General features: G+C 44.9%; 1 protein-coding gene across 1 annotated transcript in view; it reads left to right on the top strand.

Annotated features, from left to right (window-relative positions):
* SLC1A5 (solute carrier family 1 member 5) overlaps nt 1-8,751 on the top strand; it is a 28,226-nt gene extending 19,475 nt beyond the window's left edge. The window contains exons 6-8 of the mRNA XM_085625656.1: nt 1,534-1,728; nt 3,718-3,852; nt 4,165-8,751. Coding sequence (XP_085481782.1) covers nt 1,534-1,728; nt 3,718-3,852; nt 4,165-4,405 — 571 coding nt within the window. The 3' untranslated portion in view covers nt 4,406-8,751. The remainder of the gene's footprint in view (nt 1-1,533; nt 1,729-3,717; nt 3,853-4,164) is intronic.
* Nucleotides 8,752-17,202: the final 8,451 nt, after the last annotated feature.

Genomic DNA, 17,202 nt, shown 5'->3' with positions numbered 1-17,202 from the left:
GCCCTTCCCTCCCTCCCCAACCATTTGATTTTTTTATCAAATACTAACTTTAAATATATTTTGGAAATTCATCTGTTATTCTCCAAACATCAACTTATGATTTCTGAAAATACACACATTTGTCTCAAATACATGCCTTTCAATATTGGTATACATATATTGGCTCAAATAAACAAAAGCTTCTAATTTAGTTCATTGGGCAGGACAGAGGAGAGCTACTTACAGGTAGGTGGAGAGCTAGCCATAGCTCACAAGCTACTGGGTGGACAAACATGGTCTAAGCATTGACCTATCACATCGCATTAACAGCACTGTCCACTATAAATTCACAGTTTGCGGGAAGGGATAACCAAGGAGGAAATCATTTATGGTGGTACTAGTCATGGTGGGGGAGACTGGACAAAGTAGCCAGAAAAAGGGCTCCCCACCAAAAGTTTGTGAAACCATAATCACAGCAAGGGCCATGTTGGAGATGGGAGGGTAGGGCGGGGGCATGGAGACTCCCTAGCAAAAGTGCATTTGCCAGTGCTGTCAGACCAGGGAAGTTAGAGGGGTTGATTTAGCCTAAAGGTTCTGCGTCCCAGGGGCATTTTGTACTGACCTTGCTATACCTAGATTATTGTATGTTGATATTGTGCGTCTTTGCCTGTTGGTGCTAGGAGTTGTTTGTATATACCGGAGTATTGCTAAATATTCTGTGCATACATTCTGTCCGCTAGTTTGGCTGATACGTGATGTTGTTTCTTGGCCTCTGTGCTTCCGATACTGCCCTTCCCTCAGTATACCTTCTCCGTTCAGACTTGATTGTCATTTTTCCATAAACTTTAACATGCCCCAGTTTCTTACAGTTGTTTGCCCTTCTACCTGCCCCAAACATGGACCTGGCTTGTAATGTGTTTGTGACTGTCTTTTGTGTAATGCACTGGAGCTACTAGCGTGGTACTTGGTTCATTTATGTTGCCATCCACGTTTGGAAGGGATAAATGTTGGTTAGTGTAACCCAGGGGTGTCTAACGTTTGACCACAAGAACGGCATCTATGCCATATTTTGCTCAGGCCCAAGTCAGATTTTCAGTAAAGTGGACCGAACAGTCGAGTGTAGGAGGAGGGGGCTGGTGGGTGGCTGTCTGACTGAAGTCTAGGAGCTCAACCAGGCCAGAGGCAGGAAGCCAAGTGGGGAAGGGGGACGTATTTGTTTTGGAAGCTGGCTAGAGGGACGTCTGTAGGTGCTGGCTAGAGGAGGGACGTCTGTAGGTGCTGGCTAGAGGGGCGTCTGTAGGTGCTGGATAGAATAGGGACGTCTGTAGGTGCTGGCTAGAGGAGAGACGTCTGTAGATGCTGGCTAGAGGGACGTCTGTAGGTGCTGTGTCGCACAGACTAGGTATAAAGCCGAACCAGTTTTCGATAGAGTTCTCACCCTGCCCTTCTTTGTGTTGTGACCGTCGAGACGAACGTTTTCCTTAAGTTTAAAAGTCTTTACCTCCATGGGAAGTTTTGATAGGCGAGGCTTGACGCACCGCTTTCTCTCGGCAGCTCCGCCACCCTGCCCCTGATGATGAAGTGCGTGGAGGAGAACAACGGGGTTTCGAAGCACATCAGCCGCTTCATCTTGCCCATCGGCGCCACAGTGAACATGGACGGCGCCGCCCTCTTCCAGTGCGTCGCTGCGGTCTTCATCGCTCAGCTCAACAACATGCCACTCAACTTTATCCAGGTCATCACGATTCTGTGAGTAATGGGGCTTCCTCGTGCACCCTCGGCCTCAAGAGTTAATGGGTGGCATCAGAGGGGAAGTGGGCGGGATCTGAAGGGCATCGGGCACCACATGTCCGTACTATTTTTAACAAGACAAAATCATTTCCCCCCTCTTTATGTTAAAAGGCAACTGTCCCGAATGGTTAATTCCGACATTTGAGACACCCAAGTTGAAATGGAGGGGAGAGGGTCTCCTGTGCTGCGAAGGGGACGGAGGGAGGGACAGACAGCTGAACAAGAAACAGGCCTTCTTGCCAGGGTGTCTGCTGCCTGGGAGAAATGCAAATGTGCGCGTTTGGTTTTTCTGCAAACGTAAAAGCGGATATTGAATTTAATTGACGGAGTCACTTGCAGAGTATTATTTTTGTGAGGTATTTGAAGCTGACCCGATGAGCAGTGGAATGGCAGCTTTAAATGGACCTTAAAAAAAAAAAATAAAGTTGGGTGCACGTTCCCCACTTTACTAACTGAATTAAATTCTTAGATTTCTGCAATGATTGCTTAAATCAATAGAGGTCTCAAAACATAAAACAATGCATCTCACTGATCAGTTTAACTTGCAGTTATTCCTTTATTTAAGGTGTGTGTTATTTTACAAGAGGTTACTAGAAGGTGAAAGACCAATAAAATAGCATAGAAAATGTTGTTCTTCTTTGATTGCCTCATTGGACCAAAGTTCCCGGACTTTTTTTTTTTTTTTAATTAAATGCTCCTACACTGCTGAGTTGCAGCCAGCTAATCGCCTATATGGCGCTGTACATGGCCCCTTACAAAGATGATTAGAACCAGGGTGTAGTGCGTTTATTTAAACATCTAATGCTACCCAATGGAATAACCATTCTTTACAGTGAGTCAAACCGGCATAGCAAATCAAATGCAGAGTACAAACAATAAACCACGTTTTGCCGGGTGACTCTTCTGATGATGCGCATTCATATTTTGCAGCTCCTCCAGGATTATACAGTTTTTAAAAAAATATATTTAACTTTGCTGCCATTGTGGACTGGCACAAACCTATTCCTCCGAGTTAACATTGTGTTCCCTGTGAGGATATTTCTTCCAATCCGTTTTAACGCCTGAAGCCCTTGGCAGCCACAGTGTCACGGGGCCGGGAGTCGTGAGGCTGACACCCTTCTGAGGAGCGTCGGATGACGCGGTGCTTTTTACCAGAGGTGTCTTCGCTGGCAGTCTGTCTGCCCCGAGTTGCTGGCTGCATCAGACGCTGTAGATCCCAGATTTAAAATAGGAGCCATGCTCCTCCCCTACCCGAATATGGCGGCTTGAAGCGCCATGTTCATTTGCTCATTGGAACTGGCAGGGTTGCTTTTCCTGGCAGGTGGGGGAATCCAATTTCTAGGCTAAGACGCGAAAGCTGGGTGTATAAAGTACACGCCCCGCCTCCTCCTTGGAGGCAAATTGTTTCACGTTAAACCAGTTCTGCTGGCCGCAGTTGGACTGCTCAGCTGCAATGGTTGCTCAATAGGCCGGTTCTCAGAGTATTGTGGCATATGCTGGCACATGTTTCAGACTGAAATATTCCAAGTGCTTCTAGTGATAACCCTTCTTTCAATGCCAGAGATTCCTTTAAACTTGAACCCTGGCCACTGACAACTAGTGTGTGCTGGTCACAAGAGTTTGAACCTCGGAGAGATCGGCTTAGCCTCCCATTCTCCCCTTGTCGGCAAGTTGAGCACCAGCCAAACAGGGTAATGATAACTTACTTCATGTAGAACACTTAAAGGGCCGGGACCGTGTTATGGAGCTGTATATGAATGTATTCTTGTTAATATGCAGGGAGCAAAATATCAAGCACCTCTTCCCTGCAACACCTATTATCAAGGTGGGAGCTGGTGACCTGAGTGGTTGGGACTTTTTATTTATTTATTTAAAACCTTTTCTCAGGATCTGTAGAATTTGTTGGACTGAGATCTTGACTGGCTCTGATTTTTCCTCCTTACTCAGTGTCACTGCAACCGCATCTAGTGTGGGGGCTGCTGGAATCCCCGCCGGAGGTGTCCTCACGCTCGCCATTATCCTCGAAGCTGTTGGACTGCCCACCAATGACATTTCCCTCATACTCGCTGTCGATTGGCTTGTGTAAGTATGGCCTATTGCTTTCTGTTCTTTACTTCTACTCTTCTTACTTGTGAGTGCGCGACTATGATCTCTCTGACTACGGAGTGTTGGTTTACCTCTGTCATCCATTTCTTATTGTTGATCGGTTGACTCGAGATTGGTTGCTGTAACTGCACTTGCATGTTTATATGGCAAAATTGTCAGTGCAGTTTTGTAGTGGCGACAAGGTGGGACAGTACTAAAACCAGCTTAACATTATACGTCTGAGACTAGAATGGTGCTGGAGAAATTCCCGCTTCATTTGACACCGGTTTCTGTTTGTGTTTGGGACAGGGACCGAACTTGCACCGTCCTGAACGTTGAGGGTGATGCCTTTGGAGCTGGCCTTCTGCAAGTCTACACGGAGCGAACCGCTGCAAAAGGGGCTGATGACGAAGAACTCAGGGAAGTCAAGACCGAGACAACAGAACCTAGCAGAGCACTGCACGAAGAAGAGGCGTCTCCCCTCATGAAGAAGGAGCTGCAGGTCTCGCTGGAGGGAGCAGGGAACCTCGAGAAGGAGTCGGTCATGTAATTCTGGCAGCTCTCACGAACTCATGTCATGCGCAACAAACAGAAAAAGACACCTACACTTGAAGTATCCGTAAATTTCCAGACTTGACCCAGCCTAACAAGAATCATGACATTCGCACACGTGCTGGAGCCCATGCCCTGCTCTCCTATCTTCTGGAGAATAGGAACAGTCTGATTGGTTCCTTGCTGAGAGAGTTCTCAGATTGAACACTATTTCTTCCTCTTTTTTTTTTAGGAAAGTAGGTGATTTGGGGTTACAGTGTACCCTGTTGTCTTTACACATGATTTCTTCTGATGCTCGGACTGCTGTGAGGGTTAGTTCCACTTTGTCAGACAGTGCAGCTCCCCGCTGCCAACCAACACAGCATGTAATTGCGGGTCGCATGGTTGTCAGATTGTCTTGTCCATTGTGGCCCATGCATCGCTTGCTGGACACTTGAAGCACCAGTGGTCATCGTAGACTGGCAGGAGTGTGGTTTCTTGTGATATCCTGCAGGAAGCAATACCAAGTAACCAAGGATGAGATGGAAAGTACGCATTTCTAACTCTAAATCCTACATTGGGCTGGAGGTCTATACCCTTGTTCCCGTCTGCTCGTTTCCTGCCCAAATGACAGCTGCGAAGTTAGATTTGTCCTAATTTGAAATTGTCTATTTATTTAAGTTTTAATTTAAAGTGTCTTTTTCCCTACCGGGAGACTTTTATTCCAAAAAAAGAATGTAGAGTGAAGGGCATAGAGTGCTTTTAATCTATCCAAGCTTGTTACAAAATGTAAGAGCCTGTTTGTTTGTTAAAGTAATGCTCTCCGTAAAGGAGGAAGATAGTTGAATTTAAGTTTCCTTTGTCTGGCATAGCAGGCAGTGACTGTCCAACATGCAAACCAGATATTTGGGCAAGAGCAACCTCTGATTTAGTTTGTAGATAGTTTTGCATCTTCTTCGGTGGTTTGTAGGGCACTGCTCTAGCTAGGTTCATAAGACATTGATTCTTAGTGAGTGCAGAACTATTTGTTGGCTATGAAGAATTTTGAATGAGACGAGGGTATATAATTGAAACCCATTATTAAGCACATCTGTCTTCACTACAACTCTCAAATGACGAGTGCTAAGATGTGAACAGGAAAATACATTATTTTTGTAAGTCAAAAAAATTGGGTGATCTGTGACAATGTCATACCGACTTGTGAATTAATGTTTTTTTAATTACGATATGTCTACTTGATATTAGGTGGTGCAAAAAAGTCTTATTTTACATGTACATGTATTTCTTGTTGAGGTAGTCTTACTCCTAGTGATTAAGGGGCATATGTATCAACATCACCATTTGCGATTCTCAAATAGCGATTTTTAAAGAATCGCTATTTAAGAATTGCAAAACGGGATGTATTTAAAAAATTGCAAACTTTTTGCGATTTCTTAAAATTCCTTAATTGCGATTAGCAAATTGCGAAATCGCAATTAAGGAATACCTGCCCATTCATTTCTATGGGCCAGGAGACCCATAGGAATGAATAGGAAGTAATTCTCAAATAGCGAATCGCAATTTGGGAATAATTTCAAAGGTGCAAGGGTGTCATGATGACACCCTGATGCACCCCTGAAATGAGCATGTGTGTGCATATGGCACACATACATGCCCTAAGGGCATGTATGAGCGCCACGTGGCACTTTGTAAAATTAAAAAAAGTGCATTTTGAAAGGAAATCGCAAATTACCACCAACTTCCAGTTGGTGGTAATTTGCGATTTCTTAAGGATAATTTGCACAACTTGGGTGCTTTTTACATCTCATTTAAGAAATCGCAATTTGCGATTTCTTAAATGCTTACGCAAAATTAAGAAATCGCTAAATTAGCAATTCCTTAATTTTGCGATGGGATTTGTCTCATACATCCCGATTACCGATTTTTTAATCGCAAATGCTGTTATTTTGCGAATCGCAGCGTTTGCGATTAAAAAATCGTTTGATACATATGCCCCTAAGTCACTGGTACTTCTTCTGAGCCCGAGACCTGGGTCAGACGAGTGCCTGCTCCCAACACGGGAGTGGGTAGGAAACTCTTTGACGTGGTTTGACTTGTGCATTATGGACCCAGTGTGATTGTGACGTATAGTCTTTTGGGGACTGGACAAAACTAGACACTCCCTATATATTGCGTGGTCTACCTCTGCAATGCTGGATCAATAACTTACTCTGGTATTCTATTGAGTGGTGTCAAGCATGTGTTCATAATGTCTGCCATTGTGTCTCCTTATGGAGGTTTATCATGTATTTTCATGGATGCTTGGAACAGTATCAAGGAGCCTAGTCCGGTGGCTCAGTGGACTAAGGCGCCCATTGCAGGGGCCGGTGTTCGACCTTATGGTCGCAGGTTCTAATCCCGGTGGGTCCACTCAGCCTTTCATCCATCTGAGATCGATAAAATGAGTACCATTGAGTCGGGTAAAAAATAAACATCTGTTATTCAGCGCCAAGATACCTCTGGGTGAACATGCGCTTTACAAATACACGTTATGTTAGTGTCTGGGCTGCTTGTAGAGTTGTAGCCTTTTTTGGGGGGGGGGGGGGGGGGATCGGGGATATAGAAGAAAGGATCCACTACGTTCATAGCATTTTGGTCTGTTTTAGGTAAATTCTCCAGCAAACTAATATGGTACCGTCTTTGCCATCGTTCAAAGTTTCCATTTTTTTAAAGTATGTAATTGTGCCAGACTGATATTTCCTCTAGGTTAAAAGTTCAGACGTCACCCACTTCCGTCTATGTCCAAAATGATGGAAACGGTTAGCCTTAAGAATGTCCCTCACTTCTTTGGTGTTGTATACTTTCACTCCACTGACTGATGGTTCCCTTTCCTGATAGTCCCGCTTTTGTGTGTTGGCGCCAGAGAGAGAGAAACAATTAGCCTTTTCTGTGATTAAGCCTGAAGTCCTACAAGAATAAGCCACATCTACTCATAACAAAAATATTTGTGAATCTTGCCCAAAGTGGATTATCCCAGTTTCCTTTGGCCACATCTATTCCAGTCAACTTCTAGTAGGAGATGGCTAAAGTAGAGTTCTACTCACCCCTGCCAGGACTGTTCTGTTCGTCTGCTGAAGTGAATTCTTATTTTGCTAAACCTTCTCTAAAGATCTATGCTCGTCTGTTAAAGCTGAACACCGCATCCATGGCATTTAAAAAGTCAACATTGCTCTTCAGACCATTCCTGTGTTTTTGATTTTTTATTTAATATTTTTTTATCTGCTTTGGTTTCTGTAAGTCCTGTTAGCTCCATATGTTTATTTAAGATCTAGTCTAGGTAGCGCTGGGTAAACTAGTGTAGAAAAAAAAAAGGGTGGATGTTGCCTTACAATTCCCCTACAAAAAAAGCTGTAAAAGAACAGGTCAGCAGGGCTATGAAAATGCAAAACCCTTAAAACTTTGTGCCAGATCCTCCCACCACCTTATTATGGTGAGGTTACGGAATCACCGGCCTGGTTGATGCTTTGCCAGTCACCTTGTACATGTATGGAAGCTGTTCAACTTGGCTCTTCCATGGCATTGTGCAATCTTTGTCCCTCCCCGTTTCCCTGTGCCTGGTGTTCACCACCTGATTATGGTGAGGTTACGGAATCACCGGCCTGGTTGATGCTTTGCCAGTCACCTTGTACATGTATGGAAGCTGTTCAACTTGGCTCTTCCATGGCATTGTGCAATCTTTGTCCCTCCCCGTTTCCCTGTGCCTGGTGTTCACCACCTGATTATGGTGAGGTTACGGAATCACCGGCCTGGTTGATGCTTTGCCAGTCACCTTGTACATGCATGGAAGCTGTTCAACTTGGCTCTTCCATGGCATTGTGCCATCGTTGTCCCTCCCCGTTTCCCTGTGCCTGGTGTTACTTGTCAGCACATTGCATGGTTTAAAATCTTACCCTGCGGGTTTCTGAAGAGCTGAGTGATTGGAACAACACACACTGTACTCTGTTCGCAGAATAAAGAGCTTCTTCTGTGAGGAAAGGAATATTCTGCCAAGCAGAACAAAAAGCCCAAGATTGCGTTTCCCTCCTTTTTAAAGAAGCCAACTTTCAAAGAAAAGGCTCTCATGTTCCCTTTCTAGCAGGTGCTAGCCGTGTGCCTGGCACTCTTTGGGCCCTGTTCGACAGAAAGAGAATCACGAATGTGTGCGTGAGTGTGACCTCCCTTGCTTTGTTTTTGGGATTATTCTGCCTAAAGGAGTTTTTCATTTAGGTGCTCAGACCCGGTGGAAACAACTCTGCTTCTGTGGAAGGTCGTGGTTGTTCTTGATGTAATTTAAGCTGTACAGTATGAATCATTTTGTAAGATAATAAAGTAGAGTGAATTTTCTCAGATAATGGTTTTTTTGCCTTTTCTCATCAAATTGTACTACTTTATGGTAAACCTCTGTCAACAGTGTCCTTTTTCTTTCTCTCTTGAGGTGGGCATGCTCTTATGTTGACATTTATAACAAAGTTCTGTGGGTATCATCAAATACCGGATTCATCAAAGTTCTCTGAAGATCTAGTTTAATAACATGTTACTCTAAATAGGGTATGCCCGGTAACACTTATTACAGAAGACAGATGCTAACAGTGCTACATTGAGTTCTATATCTCATTATGTTAAGGGCAATTTCTTCTTAGTTAGGGTGCACCAGTCCACAAACAGTCTAGTCCCTAGGAAATCCATATTGTACATGTGCATTTTTGGAGCACATCTGTAATGACATAACATTTTTCACTCATAGCTTTTATGAACCAGTAGACTTCCATGACAAAATATCTTTGAAATCCATAATATTGAGGTTGTCTGCCCAAAGGTGTTATTATTAAACTCCAGATAAACTTCTATGAATGCTGAAAGTAATGGACGCCCCCTGCACCACCTTCGATCCATCAACTTTAATGTAGCTAATCTCACCTGGAGATCCTCCATCCTATCATGGACTGTGGAGGGACAGTACCTAATTTGGCTCAGTGGTTGTGCACTGGCACTCTTTTTTGGGAACCGGCGCTTATTTTTTCACCATCAGACTGACTCTTAGCAAGAGAGAAAGTCACAAAAGGAAGAGAACGGCAGGAAAACGGGAAGAAAGTAGGGATGAAAAAGAAACCACAAACGTGAGGCAGAGAGACAAAAAGTGTAGATTGGTGAAAAAGAAAGGCAGGAGGTGGAATCGAGGCCAGGTAGCATCAGTTCTCAGTAACCTTGGCATTTGGTTTTGCAGGCAGTGGACTTCTAAGATATAATACGCTTTATTTCGGGAATTGCAATAAAAGCAAACGCAATAGCTTAAAAATGTTTTTTTTAACGGAATTAAAACAGGACATAAACTGTAGAGTAATTAAAATGTTTGTTATACCCACAGTTAAAACTAGCAGCATATAGGGGGAACATCACCACAATTTTAAGATTCAAAAATTTCATCCGACAGCTCCTATACTGATTATCACTGTTACACAGTTTATTAAAGAAAAACATAAATGACAGCGAAATGAACTAGGACGGTTAAGAATCTTAGGTGCTATGTACTGGGCAGCAATGGAGCAGTCTTTTTCTGTCTGTGTCTCCACATATATTGAAGAAATCAGGAGACAGCAAAGACCATTACTTGAGCTGTGTCTGCCCTGGATACCCAAGTTGCAATTTTGTAGTCCCGAATGCCCAAGTTCCTTCATAAAGGCAGGATCCATTTCCTCCTGTGTGTATGATACTGCTAGCAAAAGTACAGGACATGATTGACAGTTTCCTTAACCTCCGGGCAAAACGGGCAGCTTGGGTCAGGTTCAGGGGTGAGCCGCCACTTCGCAGTAAATGACAGAAGTAGCAAAATCCCAATACAGAACGTAACATACAGCGTCTTAGCACCCGGAGGCTCAATTATGTTCATATATCTTTCCAGAAGATTAACTTTTACCTTTTTGGAATTTAAAGACACTAGAGGACCTGCTCCCCCATTCTTGTGCAATCTACCAGCTACGTATCTCCAGTTTTGCTCCTGGAGCGTAGGCTTGGAAATGCCACTGGACGTTGCTGGGTGAGCCCACATGTCGCCGCACCAGATCTCCTCGAGTGAATTCTTAATATACCCTAACCAAGGAATTCTGGTGGCCTCTGAAAGTTTCGTAATTTCTTCCAAGCTCAGTTGACCGGATAATAGATCTACTGAGGACCAGATCCTCCTCCAGTACATCAAAGGTCTGAGTTTTACTTTGTGGGTAAGTGAGTGAATGCCAAGATCTAAGCGAAGTAGTACCATTGGAGTACTGGGGGAAGGTTAGTGAGGAGCCGGAGGAAACTATTTTCTATCTGCTCCTGGTTGTTGACATTAACATGTCCCCAGAGCTCCCCACCTTATAGGAACTCCCCTTCTCTGACTTACAAGTTGTACATTTGCAAAGCAGGTGTCATCGGACGAAAGCTGGATCCCTTCTTGGCTCTCAGAAGGCCACCACTATAATGTTCTAGTCAGAGTTTGGACTTGATGGGGGTCTGTGGTGTCCAGCCAAATTGTTTGTTGCGAGTAAGCCCCAGGTATTCAAAGGTGCAGACTCTTTCCAATTGGGTACCATTGAGGACTGGGTGCAATTTGATTGTCTTGCAAAGATTCCACACCATTTATTTGTTGTTGCTTTTATTGATCTCCTGCCCTCTCAGGTTGCAGAAGACTCACTGATCCAGAAGACTTTCGATACACATTGGGGATCTCAAGACCAGTAACGTGTCCTCTGCAAACAGGAGGGGCTGGGACTTTGTTAGCCAGACGCGGGTGTTATGCTCGCAATGTTCTAGCATATTAACTAAGTCCTTAATATGTAGCAAAAACAAAGTGGTTGCTAATACACACCCTTGTCTCAACCCCCCCCCCCAGTCACTGGAATGGGATCTGTCAATTCCTCCGCAGGTACATATCTAACTAGGGCATAGTTGTTCAGCTGTAGCCTCCAAAACACATCAATTAGGTATTTCGGGACCCCCATGCTAGTTAGTACTGACCACAGGCCCTCTCAAGGAACTAAATCAAAAGCAGACCATAGGTCAACAAAAATGACGTAAGGACGCCCACCCCTCCAAAGTGACATATTTCCAATAGATTAGTTGTAACATTTGGGCGATGGTGCTTGTCCTGGCCCTGAAGCCTGCTTGGAGGGGTGTCAACTCATCTGCTTCCTCAATCCAGGAGTTCAAATCTACTCAACAGATTTCGCTTAAAAAGCTTCTGTGAGCTGTCGATAACGCTAATAGGGCGATAATTTGATGGGGCAGACCTTGTGCCCTACTTGTATATTGGTACAATTTCAGTTCCTGCCCATGTCCGGGGCACGGTTTGTCCATTCACAATGTTGTTGAATCGAAGGGCAAAATAAGGGCACCAAATCTCCTCCTCCGCTTTAAACAGGACCCCAGGCACCTTATCAAGCCCCAGAGCTTTCCCTGGTGTAATCCAGTCATGGGCCACGTCAGCTGCATTCAATGTAATTGGGCTAGTGGCATGATCAGTCTGGAGGGACGGGCCAACAACTAGGAAAACACTTGATGATTTAGACTTTTTCCCATTCCTCCCCCCCCCACCCACCACCACCCCAATGGTAGTCGGGCCTTTAGCATGTGTGGCTGAAATCAGTCCCTCATTTGCTCTTCTAGTCAGGCTCAATGTTGAGCCAGCAGTTGGCAACATGGTCTCCTCATTCCTTCCCCCATCCTGGGCATTAAGGCTTATGAAATGCTCGACCCAAGCATCAGCCGCTATATTACTAAACAGCGGGGAGAAACAATTGGGGCCCTTATAGGCCACCAATTGCCAGGAGCAGCGATGGTCTATCACCTTGTATGCAGCCAATAAAGCCTCCCATTTAGCCTTTTCATGGTCTCTTATAGCCCTGCCCAGTACAGCTTTATTTGAAGCTCTGGCTTCCTGAATGATTGATCTACCCTCCCCCACCCCACATAGCAACCACTAGAGTCCGCCTGGCTAGTCGACTTGCGTTGGTGAACCTGTTTGGGCAGAGTCTTAGCTTCTACCAATGAAAACTCCTTTATGATGCGGAACAGGGTGCTTTGGATATCAGTAAGGCCCCACCCCTACTGAAACAAATACTTTTCCGCCTTGAGCAAGACTGCTTCAAAGGGTATAGCAATGGCCTCGTACTGTTGGACCTGTAAGGCAGGTGTAGCAGTGATAGCACACCATCTCAGCCTGCGTCCATTACTAGATGGAAAAAAGCCTCCTATTGAGGGGTAAAGGTCATGTGGTGCAATACTGGGGCCCAAAGGGCTTAGGGAGAAGTTTAAGGCATTATGATCGCTGTCCTGCCTGGATACCACCTCCATGTCACTTACCCGCAACAACAGCCTGAAATCTCTCAAAAAATGATCAATGCGGCTAACCCCACCTTGCTGATTAACAGTAACCCTCCTGTATTTGTCTGATGGTGGTCTCCCATTTCAGGCTCGAAGGCCACTGTTTCAATGGAAGCACAGGGAGAAGCAGATTTTACTAGTGCAGGATTGCTAGTAATTTTGTTGCTCCAAATCACCATGGCTAGGGACTTCTAATAAGGTTAAATTGGATTCCACATGTGAGGAGTTTGTGGCAGTCGCTGGGCTGGGTTCGGCCTCTCCATTAGACAGTGTTCAAAACTTTCTCTGTGCCTCCTGAGGTCATACAAGTCAATCGTTGGTATCCAAGCCTGAAAGTGGTAGATATATGTTGGAGGTAGTGATGTATGAGCTGCCCAAGTTTCCGGGCAGATACTTCTTCCTTCCCTCCTTTCAAGTCGACCAGATTGGGAGGATAGACTCATTGGTTTTGGTTTGTAGAAAGAGCCCAAAGGAACAATTCTGATGGATGAAGACGCGCAACTAGACCCAGACCCCAACGTGTACCCAGAACCAATCGGTCAGTCTGCCAGTTCTGGATATCGACAATAAATGATTACACAGTCCCGCTCAATTGTTTCAGGTGAAAAAGCGATCCACACAAATCTCCTGGCCAATAATCTCTCTTTATACTCTGGCATAGTAAAATGTAGTGTTCTGTGAAAACCAATGGCAGACTTTGTTTTTCAGTTCTGGATTTTATTCCTCTTTGTCAACTACCATAGACGCACTCCCACCAGAACCGCTACATAAGGGCAACGTTGAGGAGGCAGTTCCAGAGAATCCTGGATTCATTCAAACTTGAGCATAGATATTGACCTATTGTCATGAAGGGTCCCAAAAAGCCTCTTAGCCCCAGGGCCTGTTAAAATATTACTAGATGCACTTGTAGATGGTAGAGAAGTCGAGGGGATGGTTGGGACAGCGGGGCAGTGGCAGCTGGGCAACTTTACAATTGGCAGTAGCGCTGGAGCAATCAACAGATGCCTGGGTGTATGGATATGGGGAAGTGTCTGCTGATATGAACGAAAGGTTCAGGTTATGGGATGGGTCCCGAATGATCCCTTCCAGTCAACTTATCCTGTCTACAAGGGGGGGGGGGGAGATTGCAGAAGTAACTAGAATTTTAACCTGGTCCAAGACAGTATCCCAGGTTATCCTGGAGCCATCTCCTATTACTTCAGGATTAGTGGTTGACGCTACATCATTCACAAGTCTCGGTGTACTCTGAACTTCAAGTTGGAGGTCCCGACTTACTGGATGAACCAGTAGCGACTCCTACTTTGGTCTTCCTCGTGGAAGGCTCACAAGAACTAGAGGATTGGAATGGGTCTAAAGCATCAGACAATAGTTCTTCACCCGAGTTTTGGAGAAGCATTGATTAAGACCTTCGGGGGAGGTAGTTCTATTGGCACAAACTGCAGAGGTGGCGTCGGGGACAACCACAGGGGCATCCGATATCAGCTCCAGGGATTGCCTGACAAAGCTAGGCCTCTCTCCCATGCCGAAGGATGAGCGCCTCTCAGCCAACTCAATCTCCTTGTTGACTACAGTGACTTACCCGTACCAGAAAGGAGTCTAATGTGGTACCGGGAGGAGGTTTGTTCACAATGCTGTCCTTTGCTGGTGCCAATATGCGCTTGCCCATTGCCCCAGTTGAAGTTGTCTTGGAAAAAATTCAGGGAAATCCAAGGCATTTGAAAGGAAATAGCAAGTATATTGCAGGGTGGTATTAGAGGGTCAACAACTTTTTTCTGAAAAGCCCCAAAGGTCCCAAGTGGCTGTCAGCTCAGTAGAGTAAAAACTGGCCTACTAATGTAATAAAACAAGGAAGAGGGATTTTCCCACCTAGAGATGACCAGGCAGGATCACTCACAGCGAGAGCATAGCCAGATCATGCGGGATTAGGTGAGAACGTTGATCCAGGCAATCAGGCCAAACCATGAATACTGGGTGATGGTGCAAGGCACAGCTCTAGCCTAGCAAATGTTGATTGAGACAAGGCAAAACCAAGAACCAGCAACATATCACAGGACCCGTATGGAATGAAGTCAACCACTTACCTCCTTCCCGTCCTGATCTTGCTCCAGCTGCCGCCTTCACCCAAATGGACCACTCAAGGGAGGTCAGAAATAATGTGATTCCTCAAAATCCTAGAACGGATAAGTTCATTTTTAACAGCCACCCCCTATCAACAGGAGGGGCTGCCAATGCAATGGTGGAGAGCGAGGGTAAAAGTGAGAGATAAAACTGGTTGGGGAGAGGCAAGATCTTCACAAAGCACAGACCAAATCAACTGTGTTGCGGCACCATTACAACCACCACCTGTTGCTATTGACCTCCTGCCGCACATCCGAAATGTGCCTACGTTTTGCACAGTGGCGGCTGGTGAAATGTGTAATTGGTGAGGTGTAAACTCCTCTGAAATTGCAAGGAGCAGGCGAGCAAGGCAAGTAAGCCCAAGTGATTGTGAATAGATACATGTACATAATATTGATGGCTCTTTTGAAAGGCGCCATGCAAGCTATAGAGACTGCAATAGGAAAATGCTTTGTTCTACCCATCCTCCTGCATTTCTGAATCCCATTCGAAGAAGTAGGGTCTTCATAGTGGTTTAATTACTCTTGTTATGTTTACTTTGTATTAGACATGCATGTCCTTTTTTCTCTATACATTTCTTCCATCAGCAGATTTCACATCTCGTCCCTTTACTCTTCAGCTTCTTCTTTTTCTCTCTCCGGAAATGTACTTCCTCCCATCTCCTATACTTTACCCCCCAACACACAGCGGACTGACTCACCTAAAAGCACTGCATTTTCTTTTTCTTTCGTCTTTTAATTTTTTGACAACTGTCTATTTTCTTCACATTTGCACAAAATCACAATTGCATCTGGAATACGTGACCATTGCTCTGTGCGCTCTGCAGAGAGGCCAACGATTGGATGGCCATGTACTCTGAACTCCGTTTTGACATAGTGGCATGCACTGTAAGTAACATGTGCAGCCTTTACCACCAGTTACAGAGCTCTCAACCGTGGCCAGTTACAAACACCTGGAAAGGACTCACTTCAAAGTAAGCAATAAACAAGTGTAATAGGACTCATGAAAAAGAAATATAGAAACACAGCATCCTACAAATAGCCAACACTTTTAGGGAACGCAAGATTAAGTAAAACATGTGAACTATAAATAGAAACTAAATAGCTGACAGATTACCTAATACGTTTTTTGCACACATTGTTTATAATCGATCAGAGTTTTTTTCTATTACAACTAAGAACATTTATAAAGGGCCATCTAGAGACCCGTTTCAATGTCCGTTTTAAAGTATTACTGAGTATAACCGGCCCACTTAAAGCCCTGACCTCACCTCAAAGTACTGTCATAAACCAGAGCACATGATATGCTGTGACTAAAGAGAGGCTTGCAAATGCAGAGCCACATGGCAAACGTTTTTTCGCATTTTAAGGCACTGTAGCTCTGTGATGCCAAAGAATAAAAGTTACAAAGTGAGCCCGAGATTTTTTAGCAAATCTCATGACCCAATACATGATACTCGAAAAAATATCACTCGCTGCAAACCGTGGAAAGATTGACAATAATATGCCATGTATAGGCCGGCACTGCATTGAAAAGTTTTTGCGAAGGTGGAATTATCCACATTTGAAACTTCCTAAACCTAGAGTGTTTTTCGTGGCCCAGATGCATTTTGATATTTAGGGATTTTGCAAGATTTCAAAATTATTTCAAGTCAAGCACAATTCTATGATTTTCAACTTCCTTCCAATACATTCATTCTCTGTTCCACACAGGCGCGCAACACCCATTGGACTCACAGGGCTTCAGCCCCAACCCGTCGCGTGTGGCAGCCCGAGAAAGCCTCGCGGCGCACACACAGCCGCACCCGAGCACTTCATCTTTAAAAGACCATTTGCATGTTAATGAGGCCTCGCTGTTGTTTCACCCCTTCCAAGAGCCCCTGCAGCTCCACTCTGCCTATGGCTTAAAAGATTCAGGCCCCCCGAAATTTTTTCTTAGCCCCCCCCCCGAAATTTGGCTCTAGTTGCGCCTCTGGTTCCACAACAGTACGTTGAAGACGGTCGAACTTGTGAGGCCTTCAAATCAGTTTCATGTTTCAAACCTTACCTCACCCATGCCGGAAGTTACTGCGAAAGCGCTAACGTCCAGTACTTGTAAAGGGTGGAGGCAGTGAGTTCCTGGAGAGTGGCGCGCGCTGCTGAGGCTAACTGCCGTGACGCAATGCAAGTATCCGGAACCTCTCTTGAACCCTGCCCCTTACACACTTCGTCAGAGGGAGAGGTAAAATCTGTAAATCGCGCTGATCACACCGTACCCTGTGACGAGATGAAAACAGGTGGTGTGCATCTTCGCTGATTGACTGACAGCCTCGGGAAGCATAGT

This window comes from Triturus cristatus, chromosome 9 (assembly GCF_964204655.1).
Source record: "Triturus cristatus chromosome 9, aTriCri1.1, whole genome shotgun sequence".
NCBI lineage: Eukaryota > Metazoa > Chordata > Amphibia > Caudata > Salamandridae > Triturus > Triturus cristatus.
This window is presented reverse-complemented; position numbering and strand designations above follow the sequence as displayed.